The sequence below is a fragment of the Poecilia latipinna genome, unplaced genomic scaffold, assembly GCF_001443285.1.
Source record: "Poecilia latipinna isolate Pla-1442-1.1 unplaced genomic scaffold, P_latipinna-1.0 Scaffold833, whole genome shotgun sequence".
Lineage (NCBI taxonomy): Eukaryota > Metazoa > Chordata > Actinopteri > Cyprinodontiformes > Poeciliidae > Poecilia > Poecilia latipinna.
This window is the reverse complement of record NW_015113449.1, coordinates 243,554-257,994: the sequence shown is the minus strand read 5'-3', so window position 1 is coordinate 257,994 and position 14,441 is coordinate 243,554. Positions and strand designations below refer to the sequence as shown.

At 36.1% G+C, this 14,441-nt stretch overlaps 2 protein-coding genes across 4 annotated transcripts; both read left to right on the top strand.

Annotated features, from left to right (window-relative positions):
- The first annotated feature begins 3,886 nt into the window (after positions 1-3,886).
- On the top strand, positions 3,887-7,211 carry LOC106956622 (cell surface A33 antigen-like). 3 transcript variants are annotated; one of them, XM_015047580.1, is made up of 7 exons: positions 3,895-4,037; positions 4,943-5,088; positions 5,158-5,380; positions 5,658-5,819; positions 6,413-6,529; positions 6,637-6,712; positions 6,888-7,211. In XM_015047580.1, exons 1-6 carry the CDS (start codon positions 3,998-4,000, stop codon positions 6,672-6,674), a joined length of 726 nt encoding a protein of 241 aa, XP_014903066.1. In that variant the 5' UTR covers positions 3,895-3,997; the 3' UTR covers positions 6,675-6,712; positions 6,888-7,211. The 3 variants fall into 3 exon arrangements, with proteins under 3 accessions (XP_014903067.1, XP_014903066.1, XP_014903065.1); XM_015047581.1 differs by lacking the exon at positions 6,888-7,211 and having other exon boundaries at positions 3,887-4,037; positions 6,416-6,529; positions 6,637-6,784; XM_015047579.1 differs by lacking the exon at positions 6,888-7,211 and having other exon boundaries at positions 3,896-4,037; positions 6,637-6,784.
- A 1,086-nt stretch (positions 7,212-8,297) lies between these two features.
- On the top strand, positions 8,298-11,337 carry LOC106956621 (cell surface A33 antigen-like). The gene is made up of 6 exons (XM_015047578.1): positions 8,298-8,437; positions 8,980-9,128; positions 9,200-9,422; positions 9,594-9,758; positions 10,630-10,746; positions 10,835-11,337. Exons 1-6 carry the CDS (start codon positions 8,398-8,400, stop codon positions 10,975-10,977), a joined length of 837 nt encoding a protein of 278 aa, XP_014903064.1. The 5' UTR covers positions 8,298-8,397; the 3' UTR covers positions 10,978-11,337.
- Positions 11,338-14,441: the final 3,104 nt, after the last annotated feature.

The window sequence follows — 14,441 nt, the reverse complement described above, 5'->3', positions numbered from 1 at the left end:
TCATCAGTAGAGCAGCTGTTTAAATCAGTTAATCAACCACCACGGTAGTGAGGCGAATACTTAATCACAATATAGACACTTGATGTTCTGTTTTAGTGTTTTTGCTACTTTTTTGTGTGGGAAATGTTTGTTTTTGGTGTTGATTCCCCTGATCGGTAATCTCTGCTCTATCTGCTCTTTGAGCTGTTGTTTGTGGGTTGCCATGGGAATGGGTCGTGTGTAATACCGACATACAGAGCGAGAAAAGGCGGAATAGAAGTTGTTGGAGCTATTTTTTCTTTATTTCTTTATCCATTTGAATTTTGTTACAAAAAATAGAAATTTAAGAATAAAGTATTATTTATAGAGTTTATTTGTAGGTTGATAATTGTTGATTTTATTTATTGTTTTGTTTTATTATTTTCTAAATTTAGACAGGAAGTAATATGGGTCAGTCCACTTTCTATAAGTGCAGGGGCCTGGTGAAGGACCAGAAGGCATTTGGGTTTGGGGCTGATGGTTTACCAGAGCAAGAGTGATAGCATGAGAACAAATGAAAGTTTGATCTCTGTAATTGTTTGGTGAATGAGGAAAATAAATCACCAAGAACAATCAGTAAGTTTGGAAATTGAACCTTCTTTTGCCTGTGTCCAGAAACTTGACCCCAGTGCCTCAGTAGTGGCTTGGTGGAACTTTTATTGGATGTTTGGCTTGGCAAACAATCAGAAGTGGTTTTATCTTTGGTTCTTCACCTGTTTATCAGCTTTATTGTACCTTTATTGTGGCGCACTGCAGCCGCTGCAATTCCTAAAAACAAGCGACAAAAACTGAGCTAATCCCCTGTGTTCGCAAAACGTGGTGATATTTATAACAGTCGTCAAACTACGGCTCCTACGGTATATTTAAAACAAAACGATTAACCAATACAAATGGAAATTCGCCCCTTCTTGCATCTTGACAGAACTAACAGAAACAAAACTGTTTATAGATTTGTTTCATGGAGAATTTATCAATCAGTTTTCTAATCTTTATTTAGATATATCTAATAACAAATAATGGTGCTACTAATATTAATATACTAATATGAAGCTCACTTTGAAACAATGCATATACTTCCACCCCTGGAAAAATGCCTGCACCCCTCTTGCCACTCCTTAAATATTTTCCTAGATCCGCCCCTGCTATGGCTTACAGAGAGCTGGAAGAAAATTGCATTTGCAGTAAGTGCTTGCAAAACGCCACCTTACCTTTCGTTTGCTTTTTCAGTCATGTTGAGGTGAGATGATAAAGCCAGGAGAGCCAGAAACGTCTGTCTGTTAAGCAGAGGCAAATTAATGGGGAAATTTTACACTTCTAGACTAAAGAGAGGGAGAAAAAAACCCTCTAATTTGATAATTCATCACCCTTAACGAACTGATTCTGGCTTAGCGCAAATAAAATCAAAGAAATTAATAAATTTTATCATAAAAAAGTCTGTCTTCAAGCTTCAAATGCCATGTAAATATCAAGCAAAGACGCCATGAGGCTTTGAGCAGACAAATTAAAACAGAGCTCATTTAACCTTTATCACATCTCCTGATAAAGAATATAAAGCCATGTTGAATCTATAATGAGTTGGCACATTTGGACGACGTGACGGAAATTAGCACACATCTGAGGAGTTAAAGAGACCAATGGCAGCGGGTGATCGGATGAAATTCTCCGACCGATGAGTTCACAAATAAAAACCTCTGGTGTCACTTCTGATACAAGAACCACTGATTGTACTCAGGCTCCCTGTTGTTGTCCTCAAAGGAATAAATTACAGGTTATGTTCGATGGTGAGATGATTTGTTCAAGCACTGGAAATCCACAAGACCTGCTAAGTCAGTAAATACTTTGTTCCTCAGTACAGTTGTTAAAAAGAGAAAAACGTACGACGTGTAGTAGAGAAGCCACAAGAAGAATTAAAAGAAAGTGGAGAGATGGGAGTGGAGCCGAAGATTTAGATTGTCAGCCGTTCTGTTGGTTGGGTAAAGAAAAACAGAGTAATAAGGTCAGAAAAAAATGTAGTAGTTTTCCAATTAAAAAGGAAAAACAGAGAGGAAAATATAAAGAAACGGGAAAAAAATACAAAACACTTAAATATTTTTCTGTAAACTTGAAAATTATTGGTAATAATCTTACATGATAACTGCAGCCTTAAAAAGTATCTCACCATATCTTTTTTTTTTTCACATTGAGGACATTAGAAATAATTTAAAGTCCACAGAAAAAAGAAAACAGGAAGGACATGACAATACAAGTTAAACTATGAGGGAATAAAAACATGATGAAAATAGCTGCAAGTAAAGGACAAACAACATCTTTCCCAAAAGCAGATGGCTTTGTGGCTTCGCTTTGTGTTTATGTAATAAGTTTGTAACTTCAGAAAACAAAAGAAAGAAGAAAAAAAAACATCTTGTTCTCATCTTGACATGCTACATTATTTCAACAAGAAACATGCATCTGCAAAGAAAGTTTGACAGAGCTTGCCCTCCGTTATATAACGACAGTCAGACTTTTACATGTGCATTCATGTGAAAAGGTGCGTTTGCGCCTCATTAGGCATGTGTCCAGGACAAAGACAAACACGCGTATATAGAAGATGAACCAATGATGCTAAGTGAGACGTTGGTTTTGGCTTCTTGTACAAACGGAGAGGTGTGAAGAAGGTAAACCTTATGTTGCAAGAAAAGCACCACTGCTGTACTGAAGACAAGAGCGAGCCTCGACAGAAGTATCAGAAAGCGTTGCTAACAAAAGGCTTCTTTACAGGTAAAAGGTGTTTCTTCGCTGTTATGCAAATGACCACATACTTGTCCAGTCTCAGAAGTTTAAGGGTCTTCTCAACAAATTGTTTCATATTGTTGAGTCAAAATTTCAAAATAATATTTTTTCAAAGAAAATGGATTACTTTTTTCCCCATAGGGATCTGTGAGATTAACAGTAAGTAAAAGTAATACATTAAATCTTGCAAAAAAATAAATGAGAAGGGTTGAGACTGCTGTTTACCTACCTTCTCTTCATGCCTCTTCCATCTTCCTCCAACCCTTAATATTACTAATAAGGTGTTATTAATAACATCTGGCCTTTTGCACTACCTGTCAGATCGCCTTTTCCTTTACATCAGTCCAGTCAAGATGTTGTGAAAGTTTTGTTTCTGATGTTCTGACCAGTTTTGTCTCTCCTGACTTTGCACCTGCCTGCTACCAACATGTGTTTTTTTTTCTAGATCTTGGGTTTTGATTTGGTATATTGATCTTGAAACCTCAACGATCCACGCAAAACTATCCAATCGCAAAATCTGGAGAGGAAAAGGGTGATCAAAAATCACCACAAAAATGAACAAATAAATAAACAGCATATGGAATAGAATAGGAACCAGTGTCCTGTAATCTGATTGGGCTTCTTTAAACTGAAGTGGAAACATTTTTTTGTTTTGTTTTGAATTGGCAATAAAAAATAAAGCTTTCAAGAGCAGAGCTAATGGTGCATTTGAAATCCATGAAGACTACTTTAAATACTGAAGTAGAGGATAGAGGAAAAAGGTGATTATGCAACTGAAACAAAAAATCTGATGGTAAAGCCCTAACCCAGAAAATGAAAACAAGTCTAGCTGAGAAAACTGCTATGATGTCTTGAACCTTAACCCTGCCAGTAATGTTGTCCTTCCTTATGCAATCTATATGTGCAGGTTTAAAAAAAAAAAAAGCCACTAGGGGGCAGAGAGCTACTTTGTTGTTGCCCTAAAATATATTATTTTGAACAATATCGATCTGGAAGTTCAACTGAGTTTGTTTTTGTCTTTCGTTACGTGAGCACAATAAAGAGGTGTTTACATGTGTGGCTCTAGAACACCCCCAAACCATGTAGATAAGATCCAATGAAATGAAGGGGCGTCTGAGGCTGGAAACGGGAGGATCTGATTGAAGGACAAAAAGGAAAAAAAAACAGCCACGTACAAACTAGATCTCTTCATCAAAGTCTAGCCTTTAACATGGAGAAGAGGACGTCTGTCATAGCTTTTTTCTGTGTCGGTAAGTGTTTCTGTTAAACTTTTAAGTGTAGTTGCATTTTATCCATGTTTTGATGCAGGAATAATTGCATTTGTTTGCGCAACTCAAGAAATAATGGTGCAGGGAAAACAGTTGCTCCACTGGTAAGATTTTTAAAAAGAAAGAAAAAAAATTGTTGTTGCTGCAACATAATATTTACATCATTCAAAGTTTGATTAAAAAAAAAAAAGGCCACGTGTTCGTACGTTTCGACAACTTCTTCCTTAAAAGCAACCCATTAAATACTCATCAAACCTGTGGTGACATTCATGACTGGTGGAGCACTGACTCCGCTGGAGGTGGATGTAGAAATATATGAACATTTTAACTGAAGGAGCATTTAGTTGTTTTAAAAGATTTTATAATTCCGCTGTTTCTATGCACCACAAATCTGGAACAAACTTCCAGAAAACTGCAAAGATTCCGAAACACAGAGTTCCTTTGAACCATGTTTTGAAGATGGCATTTGACAAAATATTATATTTATTGCTTGTTTCATAACTGCACTGCAAAAGAAAAGAAAACGCCTCTAATTTGCTGCGAAATACCAGCAGCTGTGGTTGCCAGATGTTTAGTAATACGGTAAAATCTGTATTTAAACGGTAGAATTCTTAATTCTAGCAACCGCAGCTGCCAGCATTTTACCTATTAGAAACTATTTTTTCTTTTTACATTGCTGTATAATGTTTTCATGATGTAAAGCAATTGCCTTGTTGAATAAATGGTCTATGAAGTAAACGTGACTTAATATGGTAGCAAAGAAAAAAAAATTAACATCAGCTCAAATTAGATTTTTTGGTAATTTGGCTTATCTCTATCTTATTAAAACTGAAAGTTGTATATGATCTGACCCTTATTTGTATGACCTTTTGTTAAATTTATTACAGTGTGGTCAGCTGTTGCTGCCATCCAGGTTGACATCCCCCAAGATCAGTATGAGTTCGCCAGAGGGGACAACATCACACTGCCCTGCAAATTTCAAAGTGCTCTAAGCAGTCTAAAACTGGCCATTATCTCATGGACTGCTGGTGAGGTCAGTATGTCTGTCTATTTCTAAATGGAATGAATGGACATATTTCTCTAATGCTGTCGTTCTCAACAGACTGTGATTCTCACCCACTATCATCCTGCTGGAGTCACAAACATTAATCCAAAGTACCAGGGTCGGGTATCTGTGGACGTAAACATTAATGGTGGTACTGGGAAAGCTGACCTTAAACTGTCCTCCATCACAATGGCAGACAACAATGAAATTCGGTGTCTTGTCCTGATCCCCAATGACGATGAGGGCAAACCGGCTGACGCAGCAACATTGACTGTTCTAGGTAATGTTTAACCCTTGTGCTTACAAATAGGGTCCAACTGACCCCACACCTGTACACTTGTATTATTTGCCTTTGTCCTTGTACGTTTGACTCTGTCCTCGCACGCACAAGGGTTAATTTGGTTTCTTGGAGATGGTCCACCGGCACATGTTGTCGTTGTGGTTGTTTTAAGTGTTCTAGTGACAAATGCTGAGGTACTAAAACTTTTTTTCAATTGCTATTCAAAGCGAAAGAATAGAAAGCTGACCGCTCTCTCCATCTTTTTTTTTTTCTTAAGTGGGTCCATCTCCACCAATCTGTAAGGTTCAAGGTAAAGCAGAGTACGGCCAAAACATCAACCTCACCTGTTATTCTGAGGAAGGGTCTCCTCCTCTCAGTTACAAGTGGGAAAGTCGTGATGTGAAAAACACGCCACGTACACTGACCTCAGGCACTGACCGTAAGTACTGTTCCTTAAGAAAATATAACCTATTATACTTTCCCAAGGCTGTTTAATTATATTAATTCACTAAAAATCTTATGAGTCTCATGAAGTAAAGTTGATCAGTTTTGTATCTAACAATTATTAGTCTACAATGGGCGTTGTTCTTCTGAATCAGGAAGATATTTTAGAGAATGGAATGAAACTACACTTCTACCACAATGCTGACATATTTAAAATGAACCATTATTGCGTAACTATGATATTAGCATGTATTCCCATATTCCCACGTCTGTTTGGCTCCTGTTGCATTGTTTTTGTAAGAATGTTCCTTCTTAGTTCCTTCTTCCTTCACAGTCGGCCAGAAATTAGTTGTTTTTAATAAGCTTACAGTTAGATCTACATTAATGTGTTTAATTTAATTTATATTTCTGTATGTGGAAAGTAAGAAAAATTCATAAGGTGAATGAATCATAGATAAGGACAAATGGACACTTTTCATGCAGCTCAATTTACATTTTTGCAATAGTGCTCCTTTTGATCACCAAAATATTTTTGTATAAAAGTAGCATACTTTCATAGAAAATGCAACTAACTCTTTGTTTTTCCAGAAGGAGGCATCCTTTCTCTTTCTGACATCTCCAAGGAGACCTCTGGGTTCTACATCTGCACATCAAGCAACAACATCTCTTCAGCCACCTGCAACATCTCTCTTGCAGTCAATCCACGTAAAGACAGTTTAGAGCAGCTTTTCCATTTGTGTTATTAATGCAAAATTTTAGCAAAAACTGAAATGTGCACTCTTGACTCGTCTCATTTTCCTTCAATCCTGTAGCCAACATGGACATTGACTCCCCAGCAGGACAACGCTGATGGGGCGATGGAGGGTTCAAATGCCGAAGGAGGATAAGGTGCGAAGCCGAAGTCAGAGTACCTCCAAAAGACACTCACATAATGTGATAATTGTACAATAACAATCACAAGATAGAATAAACACCAAACATAACTAACAGCAGCATGAACAAAAAGTAACTGCTACACCATTTCTAGGAACAGGCAGTGGTTTTGTTGTGTTTTCTGCTCTAGACTGAAGCCTCCATTGATCCAGCAGCGACAGTAAACCTGCATCCTTCACCTGCTGAACAGCATGTGGTCATCAAAGAGCCCAGCTGGAGCTTTAAAGGCGTAGATCAATCCCTCATGTTAAGATTTCTGCAGAAAATAAAGTATCCATGGATGAGCCATAGATGCCTGATGGGTGCATCCATCAAATAATCTGCCATGGAGCTTAACATTTTCTCATATACAGTTTATTACGTGATTATCTGAATTCGTAATGCATGTTTAAAAAGTGGTTCCTCGTTTTGATCCTTTGTCTTTTTATGATAAAAGAATCCAGTAAGTAGAATCATGTAATGTTTCTTTTTTAATTCATTCTGATTTCAGTGAACGCTCCTCATTGTCAGTGTGTGAAGCTGTGAGGCCTTTAGCAGCATATTTCACATCAATCAGAAGTTAATTTATTTGGGTTTTAGCCATACCCGTTGTCATGTAGTCCAATATGTTTGCTCTCATAACAACCATTTTCACCAGTTGGTATATTTTTGCCCAAAACAGTCCATTTGATACTCCATGACTTTTAGTTTTTCATTATGGCACTTGGCTCCCTATCAGCACATATAAGAATTGATGTGTACTTAGCATAACAGCCCTAATAGCTTCACTTTCTTGCATTCTCTTCAGTTACACAAAACAGCATAATGGCACCATATGATGAACAAATAAAGATTTACCTAAAACCTTAGGAGTACATTGTGTTTTTGAACAGGCCAAATAAGAAAAATCAACATATAATAATGGCATACACTCCTTTCCTCACCTGAACCAAACTCCATTGACAATATCTTAGCTCTTTATTGCAGACTTCAGTACAGTTTAAACAAATGGAGGGTTCATTTTATATAGAGAGGATCCAACAACTCCTTTTATAAGTAATTCATTGCAGAGCCTGGGATTTTCTCATAAACGATGCTGCGTGAGATACAGAGGAAATTAGGGCGCCCCCTGTCGGTCAGACACCTTACACAGACAAAATCGTAAGGATCAAGTCAAGAGAAGCAAAATTACGGAAGCGAACAGTTCCGTTCAAAAGAAAAAACAACGCTCACATCATTATAATTTGCATATTCGTCACAGCAAAAGTTTTTTCACGTTCTTAGAATTTTCAGATAAAGTTGAAACTTGTATTGAACAATAAAGCTTTTGTATTGGAAGAACTTCAAACACGAAAGTTCTTCTAACACACAAGTTAATATGTTATTGCTTAAACATATTAACTTTGTCATTATGATGACTTTGTTCCTTAGTTTGAGTTGCTTACGCAAAGAAAAAATGCATTAAAAGTTGCGGTATAGAGGAGAAGTACGGTTGGATGAGGAATTGTGCTGTGGTTTCCTGACAAACGGTGCACCCGCTGCGGGTGCACAAACCGAAAACGGAGCAGAAAACTTGAGTTACGAGTTACGTTCACTAAAACACAGCAACACAGCGCACAGCAACAGCACCTTAGATTAGTTTGAGCAAATAAAACTTTACCATGGAGAAGAGGACTTTTGTCTCAGCCGTGTTTTGTCTCGGTAAGTAGGTTTTCTTATTAGAAATTGACTTTGAGTGACTTTTTCATGTCATCCGCTCAAATTCAAATTCAAAAATAATTTAGTAATCCCAAAGGGAAATTAAATATTATCATTCATTAATTCTTAAAAGAGTTATTGTAGATTGTAATGTCTGTTGACAGGAATGTGTGTTTTTGATACACAGTTAAATAAATAGATATCTCCCATGTAATTTTTTTAACAGTAATGCAAACCACAAACATTTTGATAATGACTTGATATAGACTCGCTATCATCCCCTTACTAGAAAACAGATAAAAGGGGTTACAAAAACAGTTTTAACATGAATGTTTATTTATTCATTTATTTCATTTTTGTCAGTCGCTTGACGTCTGTGGTTCATTGCAAAATCTTATGGTGTCCTTGTTCCATTTTTACCCAGTTAGAATGAGGTGTCTTTATGAGTTGCTGTTTTTACATAAAATTAAAATGCTGCTTTCTTCCAAACCAACAACAGATAATCACACGATCAATGGAGTGACCATCTTTTTAATTTATTACAGTGTGGTCAGCTGTTGCTGCCATCCAGGTTGACATCCCCCAGGATCAGTATGAGTTCGCCAGAGGAGACAACATCACACTGCCCTGCACATTTAAAAGCGCTCTCAGCAATCCAATACTGGCCGTTGTCACATGGTCTATTGTTGGTGAAGTAAGTATCTCTCTGTCTGTTTTTCATTTAAATCAATCGACATATTTCTCTAATGCTGTGATTCTCTACAGAATGTGATAATCACCCACTATCATCCCAATGGAGTCACAGAAATTAAACCAGAGTACGAGGGTCGGGTGTCTGTGGAAGCAAACATTAATGGTGGTACTGGGAAAGCTGACCTTAAGCCGTCCTCCATCACAACGGCAGACAACAAAAAATATGAGTGTCAAGTCCAGAACCCCAAGGATAATGTAGGCAAAGATGCTGACACAACAACATTGACTGTTCTAGGTAAAACTTAATTTGCATTCTGGGAGATAGTTTAACTTCACCTATTTTTGTTATTATTATTTTTAATAGTTCCAATGTGCTATGCATGGAAAATAAAATTTTAATTGTCTTTAAAAATGATTTCTCAAAGACAAATCATACCACTCTCTTTATCCTTTCAATTTTTTCAAGTGGCTCCATCTAAACCCATCTGCAAGATTGAGGGTACAGCATCGTACGGCCAAAACGTCAGCCTCACCTGTGTTTCTGAGGAAGGGTCTCCTCCTCCAACATACAAGTGGAACAGATATGATGTCCAAAACAATTCTGGTGCTTTCCCCCCCAAAACCACTGAAAGTAAGTATTTGGGACACACAGAAACTACAAAAACACAAAGGAGAATAAACCGTTGTGGACTTGAGTTTTGCCGTTCACAATTGAGTTTTGCAGGGCAATTTATACAAGACTATCTTGTTTCAAAGAAAGAAACAAGACATTCTCCCAAAAAGTTTTTGAACTTTAACTTTTGTCAATAGTTTTTTTTTTCTTGTGAAATTATCAACAGACAATTCAGTGTGAATTTGGAGAAAGTGAAACCAGTCAAGGTTAAAATTTGAAGTGGCACATCCAGAGTCCTGACTTGAATCTGAATGCGCTAAAGATTAGGACATTGAAGCCTTCCAACCTCAGACCATCAAAGAAACAAAAAATTGATTCCCAGATCATTTTGGGCTCTAAGTCAGCAGTTTGAAGCTACATGCAGTGATCCAAAATTACATACTATGCTAAGAATTGTTTGTATTTTAATTAATGAAAGTAAAACATGGAGGAAAAATGCAATCAGTTAGCAAATATATGTTATGACAGCTTTTTATCACTGCTCATAATGATTTCTACTCATGAGTTAGTACTTCAATATGCAGTAGTGCAATCAAATGAGATTGTATCTTAGTTAATGTTTTAACTAGTTAGCTGTTTACAAAACAGTAGCTGCTTGTACAAATTTTGGGATGAGTTATTCTCCTAGACACAGATAAGGAAACATTACACTCGTCGGCACCAATGCACTATTGGTTTATGAAATGTATTGTAGGTTGATTGGAACAGATGTCGTCGTCCCAGATTTTTAGAAGTAATACGACATGTTTCTATGATGTTGTGCACCCTTACATATAAGTAATAACTTCAGTATACATCATTATTTGTTGTATTTGGTCTTGTCTTTCAGAGGAAGGCACCCTGTTTCTGTACAACCTCACCACAGAGACCTCCGGTTTCTACATCTGCACCTCAGCCAACAAGATTCACTCAACTTCCTGCAACCTCACAGTCACAGTTTTGCCACGTAATATGACCTTCTAACAGATCTGATCATGCAGCGATTAATTCTCCTGTGCGTTGTTATTTCATCTTATCTTCTCTGACTTATGCAGCATCCATGATGAACATCGGTTCAACCGCAGGAATCATTAGAGGAGCCGTTGCAGCTTTGATCTTACTGATCGTTATTATCTATTGCTGTTGCTGCCGAAAGAAGGACAACGACAAGGAGAATTATGCCATGGCACCATTATAAATGCATTTTTTCCCACCCTTTAGCTCTAAACAAAACCCAAGACCTTTAAATTGTCACAGAACTCAGTTTAACAGATCCATGAATTAGTTTTGTTTTCATACAACAGAAAAAATTTTATATTTCTGGTATTTGTAAAATCAAATTTGTGTTATCTCTTGACTTGGGGATTTCAATTGGTGTTATGGGGCTCTGGTCCTAATGCAAACAGGCTCATGCTCACAGTGATCATATATTGTCTATCAATATATGATCACAGTGATCATATATTTGTCCAGCTCTTCTCCAAACCTCTCCCACCCCTGACTGTTCTGCAGATCAGGCTGAAGTATTTCCCACCAGACCCTAAAGCAGTTCTTTATTATTGTTTCTGTTCATGGCTTTAACAATCTGAATTGTATAAGATGTAGGAGAGGAATGGATCTAAAAAAAATCTCTGTAAATTCTCCTCGGTCCAATCTACTTGTATTTTCTTGACACAAGAAGCAGTTAGCAGAACACTTGAGCTGCAAAATTTATATACATTTTCTGTACTGCGCTTTGTAAAGGTTTTGTCCGTGAAACATGCTTTAGTAAATTCACTTTGTCTACTTATGAGCTGTTGGGGAGTTACACTTAGTATGTGGGGTTCACATAAAACCTTAAATGGCACATCAGTCAACAAATACCACATATGTCTTGTTCAGTTCCAGGCCAGCGGAAACCCTCTTTATCAGTATGCATAGCTGACATAAATATATTTGGATTGATTGAATCCTAGTGTCCAAATACTATCTTAAGCTATTGTATTATTTTAATCTGCTAAATATTGTGAATATACCAGAAATTCAAAATATTTCTATCTTTTATTTGGCACTGTTCACTGGTCAGCTCAATTCATTTTATTCAGATTAAAATAAAAGTTTAGTTATTCTTCAGTTGTTCATTTATTGGTATTATTAAATAAATAATACTAATGAATATTTTTTTGTTTTCTTTCATCATTTTCATTACAAAGCATTTGCATTCTTCTCTCTGTTTATTTGTTACAGTTTTGATTGCTCTTTATGTGATCTTTTTTTATACCATGTTACTGTTTTTGCTCAAAATTCTGAACATTTGGGGAAGTTTTCAAGATTTTTCTGCACAGTCAATATGAATGACAAAATAATGCCAAGAAAAACTGCCATGAGTTTTTTTTGTTGTTGTTGTTGAATATAGAAAGTCCTGCAGTGATTCTGAGTTTGTTCTCCCTTCTTCAAATCCCTCAGTTGACCCCATAACCTGAAGTTATCTGTATAATTTCGTAAATTTATATTCAAAGTGGAATGTACGTATAACAATGAATCTATATTTATGATTGAATGTACTGTATTGATTTGATGATAGATTTCTGGATATGAGTAAGACTTGCTTGCCCTTTGGGGTGCTGTACGATTTGTTGACAATTGGTGCTCTATAATTAAAGTGAACTAAGCAAATTAAAAATAAAATAATTAAATAAAATTCTCTCCTGTTTTTAACAGTGTTAACCAGTTTCTTCTGTCAAGTGCTTGCAAAAATAAAAAAAATAAATAGTTTGTTTTGGCGAGTTTGGAAATACATTTTGCACCAGCTGTGTCATCATGTCTACTACTACTCCAGTATTTCCAACCTTAAAAGACATAGACAATCTCATGAAGAAATATAAATAAGACATTAGAACAGATTTAGATGTCCAGTGTGGGATTACAGTGGCGTTAGATGATAAAGTAACGATGCAGTTCAGTCGTAAGTTGACAGAATTAGTACAGACAGAAAAGAAACATAACTCAAAGCAACAGGAAGTTGTTTTTTTTATTTTATTTTTTTTAGAAAGATCAAGTACCACAGTACTGCACAAAAAAACAAAATTTGCACAGTTGCAAGAAAATTATGAATAAGCAAACCACAAAGAGCCATGATAGTGAATAATGTGATCAGTTTTTTACATTCTGCCAGTTTCACTTATGTTCTTCCGCTTTTCACGCTCACCTATCATCTGAACACGAGAAACGAACCTTAAGCACAGGCGTTCACATGCAGTTCTAAACGTAGGATTTATTCTTGAATTGTTGTGTTTCTGCTTTCAATCCACCATTTCAATCTGTTGTTTCAGTTTTTAATCTGTCTGTGGTTGTCCTCTGCAGCTTTCTGCTCAGGACCAGGTGTCAGTCATGTGAGCTCATATCAGTCAAAACACACTCATTTAACTTCTTCACAAATAATGTATTTACAGAAACCACAGAGTTCATGTGCAAAACTGGCACACACAGGCTTTGCTGGCCTGGAGGACCAAAGTTAATGCTAAAGCTAAACAGACAAAGAAGTAGTACTCAAGTTGTCAGTCAGATCATTTGAAAACCTTTTATGAAGTCCTTTTTGTTGCATGATAATTTGACAGCATTGATTGTAATGAGTCTAAGTAGATTGTAATTAGATTCAATTGCAATAAATTATCTTTTTAGAGATGGCAAACCTTAAATTTGACCTATTTTGTGCAAAAAGGGGTTTCATGCACACCTCCCTTTACAGTTATTGGTTGTGAAATAAAGGGACACACACAATATCAGCTAAAAAAAAATTAGAACCTTTTGGAAAAGTTCAATATACTTTGTCACTCATTTCAGAAAGTCAAATTTATACGAAGGTGTATAAGATCTATAGGAAACATCTGACCTCTGTAATTGTAAACAAAGGTTTTTGCATCAAATGTGAAGTGCTATATTTTTTTAAACAGATATTGATTGCAATAAAATGCAATTTTTTTTTTAAAAATTATACAATGTAATTTTTTTCTGTTTTTTTTTTTTAGATTCTGTCTCTCAGTGGTACTGACAGTGAACATTACAGAACCCTCCTTTCTTTGTAACTGGGAAAACTTGAAAAATTGACAATATATCAATCACTTTCCCCATAGCATATAGAATTTCAATATTCATTCATAACTGGGTATTTTATTTCTTGCTAAATTAAATGCAAAGCCTAACTTTTGAAACAAACAGGAAAAAAACTAAAGAAATGTTTAATCGTTAATTGATTCATAAAGACAAACAGCTTGTGGTAAATAAATCTCTTTCCAATTCTTTGTTGGCCCATGATTCTGATTTTTGCTATGATTTTGTACTTAAATGTGAAATTTGTTTTCCAAGAACACTCTATCACTTGCGAACTGCTGTCTAAATACTGCTACATATAAAAGAACTCGAGACAGATCCGTATTAGCCCACTTAAATATTTTTCTTTCAGATTGTTCTAACATTTTAATTGCACGTCTATTAAGCTCCACCAGGGGGCGGTGCAGCACTCGCTACAGCCCTAATTTTCCCTAACCTGTTAATATCTAACAGTCATCTACTCTGTTAGATATTAATCGTGTTCATCAGACAGGCTGTGGAAAGTCATTCATATTATTGAAATTATTATGTAAAACCAAATCAACATGTAGTTGTTTATTTCCGTGTCTTATG

Excerpts from the sequence above, each read along its gene's own strand:
- LOC106956621 (XM_015047578.1), top strand. The coding sequence starts at position 8,398 with ATGGAGAAGAGGACTTTTGTCTCAGCCGTGTTTTGTCTCG. Across the intron at positions 9,759-10,629 it reads CCCCCCCAAAACCACTGAAA|AGGAAGGCACCCTGTTTCTG; the intron begins GTAAGTATTTGG and ends CTTGTCTTTCAG. Across the intron at positions 10,747-10,834 it reads CACAGTCACAGTTTTGCCAC|CATCCATGATGAACATCGGT; the intron begins GTAATATGACCT and ends TGACTTATGCAG.
- LOC106956622 (XM_015047580.1), top strand. The coding sequence starts at position 3,998 with ATGGAGAAGAGGACGTCTGTCATAGCTTTTTTCTGTGTCG. Across the intron at positions 4,038-4,942 it reads CATAGCTTTTTTCTGTGTCG|TGTGGTCAGCTGTTGCTGCC; the intron begins GTAAGTGTTTCT and ends AATTTATTACAG. Across the intron at positions 5,089-5,157 it reads TCTCATGGACTGCTGGTGAG|ACTGTGATTCTCACCCACTA; the intron begins GTCAGTATGTCT and ends CGTTCTCAACAG.